The 5514-nt window shown below is 48.2% G+C and overlaps 1 protein-coding gene across 1 annotated transcript; it reads left to right on the forward strand.

The window, feature by feature from the left end:
• Positions 1–3872: 3872 nt before the first annotated feature.
• LOC147976827 (uncharacterized) lies at positions 3873–5312 on the forward strand. Its single transcript, XM_087520986.1, has 2 exons — positions 3873–4202; positions 5196–5312. Exons 1-2 carry the CDS (start codon positions 3873–3875, stop codon positions 5310–5312), a joined length of 447 nt encoding a protein of 148 aa, XP_087377112.1.
• Positions 5313–5514: the final 202 nt, after the last annotated feature.

Consider the following 5514-nt stretch of genomic DNA (forward strand, 5'->3'; position numbering starts at 1 on the left):
GGCAGGCGTCCAAGTCCCTACTGCCGACGCCACCACACCCGCAAGCTCCCATGACTACACCGGCGTCTACTTCGACTCCGAGTTGGGACCAAGCTGCTTTTCTACAAGCCATGAACAACTTTGCTGCACAAGGGAACTCAGGTACGGATTGGATTTTCGATTCTGGTGCTTCTCGTCATATGTCTGCATCGAGTAATTTGCTTTCTTCTTGCACACCTTCGCCTTTTCCCTCCATTACTCTCGGTGATGGATCCTCTATTCCTATTTACGGTGTCGGTCAGGCTCAAATCCAATCCTCAACCAAGCCATTGCTTCTTCGTGATGTTCTTGTAGCTCCTGCTCTTATTAAAATCTGTTTTCTGTTCACCAAATCACCACTGATAATCATGTTTTTGTTGAGTTTGACCCCTTTGGTTTATCTGTGAAGGACTACCCGACCAAGGCCGAGATCGCTCGATTCAATAGCTCCGGTGATTTATATTCTCTCCATGGTGCTCCGGTCGCTGCTCCTCCAACATCTATGGTGGCCTCTGTTGATCTGTGACACTTACGTCTCGGCCATCCCAATAAAAATGTGTTATCCACACTTCTTAGTGAATTTTAAATACCTTGTAATAGAGATTCTCATAATTCTTCCACGTGATAGTCATGTCAATTGGGCAAACATGTCCGCCTTCCCTTTAGTTCCTCTCAATCCTCTAGTACTTTTCCTTTGAATTACTTCATTGTGATCTCTGGACATCACCAATAGAAAGTGTATCTGGTTTTAAGTATTATCTCGTGATTCTTGATGATTTTACTCATTATGTTTGGACTTTTCCTTTACGAAACAAATCCGACGTTCATAATATATTCCTTAACTTTCAGCGCTATGTCTCGGTCCACTTTTTCCTCCCTATAAGATTCATACAATGTGATAATGGTCGTGAATTTGACAACTTTAAAAATCGAAATTTCTTTCTACAATATGGAATTCTCTTACGTTTCTCCTGTCCTTATACCTCCCCACAAAACGGCAAACCTGAGCGTTCTATTCGTACCCTTAATGACATCATTCGCACTCTCCTTATTCAATCTTCTATGCCGTCGATGTTCTGGGCAGAGGCACTCCACACGGCCACATATTTACTCAATATTCATCCGTCTAAAGTTAACCCACAAACTACTCCTTACTTCTCTTTATTTCTCTCTCATCCAAATTACTCCGACATTCGCGTCTTTGGTTGTCTTTGTTTTCCAAACTCCTACTCCACTTCTCCTAACAAACTTTCCCCGCGCTCTATCCCATGTGTCCATCTAGGTTTTTCTGACGAGCACAAGGGTTATCGTTGTCTAGATCTTGTTAGTGGTCATGTTCATGTGTCTCGTCATGTAACATTTGTTGAAAACATTTTTCCCTTTTCCAGTGTCAACAATTAGATTCCAACTCACCCGCGTCGTCCACTAGTCCCTCTCGTCGCAATCATCTTCCCTTCTTTCACCCGCCGACCAATCCAGTGAAACCAGCCGCAGTAGTAGATCCTGCCGCCACCACTTATGTCATCACCTCTGTCCCGACAGAGGAAAACACATTACACTCTGAAGCGGCAGACCTCCTGCAGCCGCAGTCTTCACCACCATCCCCTGCGTCTGCTTCCTTCGCTGCGCCGGACACGTCCACCATATCTTCCCCCACCCCTCCTGCTCATGCTATTCCCGTTCCAGCTCCTACTAACGATCATACCATGCGCAAACGTGCCAAGTCCGGGTTTCGTTTACCTGCAAAAGATCGTCTCAATATTCATGCATCTTCATCTCCTTCCTCTCTGCCCACATCTTACAAATCAGCTCTCCTAGATCCTAATAGGGCCGCAGCTATGAAAGATGAATATGATGCCCTTCTGCAGAATGACACGTGGCAGTTAGTTCCTCGTCCTTCCAATACAAATATCGTTTCGGGCAAATGGGTTTTTCGCCATAAATTTAATTCTGATGGGTGTCTTGCACGTTATAAGGCTCGATGGGTATGTTGTGGTTACTCTCAGCAACACGGGATCGATTATGATGAGACTTTCTCTCCAGTTGTCAAGCCCAACACTATCCGCACTCTCCTTAGCATCGCCGTCTCTTCTTCCTGGCCAATTGATCAACTAGATGTCAAAAATGCTTTCCTTCATGGCTCTCTTCTAGAAACAGTCTATTGTCAACAACCTCTTGGCTTCGAACATTCCTCCTATCCTAATCATGTTTGTCTTCTTCAAAAATCTCTTTATGGTCTTAAACAAGCACCACGTGCCTGGTTCCAACGTTTTTCTACTTTTGCTCAAACCATTGGTTTCACCCCTTCCCGTTCTGACACTTCACTCATCACCTTTCATCACAACAACAACACTACTTACCTTCTTTTATATGTTGATGATATTATCCTCACAGCTTCCTCACAACAATTTTTAGATCATATTATCTCTCTTCTTCGCCATGAATTCTCTATGACAGATTTAGGTCTTCTTCACCACTTCTTAGGTATTGTTGTTATCCGTGACTCCTCTGGTCTTTTCTTGTCTCAACGTCAGTACACTCTGGATCTTCTTTCTCGTGCTGGTATGCTTGATTGTCAAACTTCTCGTACCCCTATAGATACAGGTTCCAAACTCTCTGCCGACGGTGATCCTTTCTCTGATCCTTCTCTTTATTGTAGTCTTACCGGTGCACTTCAGTATCTTACTCTCACCCGTCCTGAAATTTCTTTTGCTGTCCAACAAGCTTGTTTATACATGCATGATCCTCGTATTCCACACTACAATCATGTCAAACATATTCTTCGATATCTCAAAGGCACACTAGACTTAGGTCTTCATATCCACAAATCCTCTCCCACCTCCTTGACAACTTACTCTGATGCAGACTGGGCTGGTTGTCCAGATACTCGTATGTCCACATCCGGATTTTGTGTTTTTCTTGGTAACAATTTGGTTTCTTGGTCTTCAAAAAGGCAGGTTACGGTCTCCCGCTCGTCTGCTGAAGCTAAGTACCACGCTGTGGCTCACGCGGTCACTGAAACGGTTTGGTTGCGCCAGTTGATGTCGGAGTTGCACCGTCCTATTGAGCAAGCTACTATTGTTTACCGTGATAATATTTCAGCTGTCTACATGTCAGGGAATCCGGTTCAACACCGTCGCATCAAGCATATTGAGATTGACACTCATTTTGTTCGAGAGAAGGTGCCTCTCGGTAAAGTTCGCGTTCTCCACTTGCCTACTTCTGCTCAGTTCGCTGATATCTTTACTAAAGGCCTCGCGACTACTCCATTTCAAGACATTCGTTTCAGTCTCAACGTCGTCGAGCCTACCGTTGACACTGCGGGGGATGTTAGAATACAACTTGTAATACGATTAGGACTCCTACTCGGTTTGTAATAGGGCTAGGTCAGGTGCGGCTTGGCTCTTATATATACCTCTTGTACTGGCACAATATTGCATCAACAATTATTCAATACAATTCTACATGGTATCAGACTTTTCGATTCTAGGGTATGGCTAACCCGCCAGCCCCGCCACCGCCGCTTCCGCCCGGCTACTTCGAGCGGCGCGCCGCCATCGTCCCCGCAAAAGTCGCCGCGGCCATGCATGGCCTCCTCCGCCTCTACCTCTACTCTAGCTTTAACCCCACCAATACCCCCTTCCATCTCCTTCACGGACACCATCTCTGATATCAGCCCCTACATCCCCATAACCCTAGACCTTGCTGCTCACAACTACAACCATTGGCTGCACCTCTTCGACGTCCACCTTGGGCGATGCAATCTCCGCTCTCATGTTGCCGACGACTCTCTTCCTCAACTTCATGATCCGCAATGGGTCAAGGATGATCTCGCCATTATTCAATAGATCTACATGCGAGTCTCCACGGAGATCTTCAATCTCGTCCACTGTGACGGTGCCTCCACCACCAATCTATGGGCGGCCCTTCGTCAGCTCTTCCAGGACAACATCGATGCTTGCGCCAAGAATCTCCAAACCGAGCTTCGGAATACGGTGCAAGGTGATTCACTAGTCGGCGTCTACTACCAATGCCTCAAGGCGATCGCGGATGAACTCCGCGAACTTGGTGATCCGATCGACGATTGCCAGCTCATCAACGTCCTCCTCCTCGGCCTCAGCGAGCGGTTCGAGAAGCAGGCCTCCTTCATCCCTATGATGCGTCCGCGTCCCTCCTTCGCCGAGGTTCGCTCGATGCTCCAATGGGCCGATCGTTCCCTAACTACGAAGGACTCCCGTCCTCAGGTCTTGACTGCTTCTCCTCGCCCGCGTGCGTCGACGCCGCGACCGCCACCTCCACCGACAGCACCTCCTCAACCATCCGGCTGGCGTCCAAGTCCCAACTACCGGGGCAAAAACCCTAGGCCGCCGCTGTTCCGCACAGCGCCCGTTCCTGCTCCTCCCCCGGCTCCACCAACTGCACCACCATCGCCCCCGGCTTCATCGACTGCACCACCACCGCCGCCAGGGTGCCGCCCATCTCCTAATTCATGGACAGGGCTAGTCCCAGCGTGGCCTATGCCCTGGTCTGCCCCTACGCCATATGGTGCCCCGCCTGCCTATACCGGTGGCTGGCAGCCCCGGTGCTCGCCCTCACACCGGTGCGCCCGTCCTCGCGCCCCGACCGCCGATGGCCGCGTACCACGCTGCTCCCGCCTACGCGCCACCGATCTACAACGCCAGTCCTTATGCATCCTATGGTGCTCCATCGCCCCCCTACATGCAACAATACAATGATGGTGCCTCTCCCTTTACGCTGATGCCAGCCCTACTGCCGATGCCACCACACCCGCAAGCTCCCATGACTACACCGGCCTCTACTTCGACTCCAAGTTGGGACCAAGCTGCTTTTCTACAAGCCATGAACAACTTTGCTGCACAAGGGAACTCAGGTACGGATTGGATTTTCGATTCTGGTGCTTCTCGTCATATGTCTGCATCGAGTAATTTGCTTTCTTCTTGCACACCTTCGCCTTTTCCCTCCATTACTCTTGGTGATGGATCCTCTATTCCTATTTACAGTGTCGGTCAGGCTCAAATCCAATCCTCAACCAAGCCTTTGCTTCTTCGTGATGTTCTTGTAGCTCCTGCTCTTATTAAAATCTGTTTTCTGTTCACCAAATCACCACTGATAATCATGTTTTTGTTGAGTTTGACCCCTTTGGTTTATCTGTGAAGGACTACCCGACCAAGGCCGAGATCGCTCGATTCAATAGCTCCGGTGATTTATATTCTCTCCATGGTGCTCCGGTCGCTGCTCCTCCAACATCTATGGTGGCCTCTGTTGATCTGTGACACCAACGTCTCGGCCATCCCAAAAAAAATGTGTTATCCACACTTCTTAGTGAATTCTAAATACCTTGTAATAGAGATTCTCATAATTCTTCTATGTGCCAGTCATGTCAATTGGGCAAACATGTTCGCCTTCCCTTTAGTTCCTCTCAATCCTCTAGTATATTTCCTTTTGAATTACTTCATTGTTATGTCTGGACATCAC

Source organism: Triticum urartu, chromosome 4A, assembly GCF_056163025.1.
Source record: "Triticum urartu cultivar PI428250 chromosome 4A, HENAU_Tu73, whole genome shotgun sequence".
In the NCBI taxonomy this organism is placed as follows: Eukaryota; Viridiplantae; Streptophyta; class Magnoliopsida; order Poales; family Poaceae; genus Triticum; species Triticum urartu.

Bases quoted from the DNA above. Each gene is read 5' to 3' on its own strand.
- LOC147976827 (XM_087520986.1), top strand. From the start codon at position 3,873: ATGCGAGTCTCCACGGAGATCTTCAATCTCGTCCACTGTGACGGTGCC. The intron at 4,203-5,195 runs GTTCGCTCGATG...TTATCTGTGAAG, and splicing joins CGCGTCCCTCCTTCGCCGAG to GACTACCCGACCAAGGCCGA.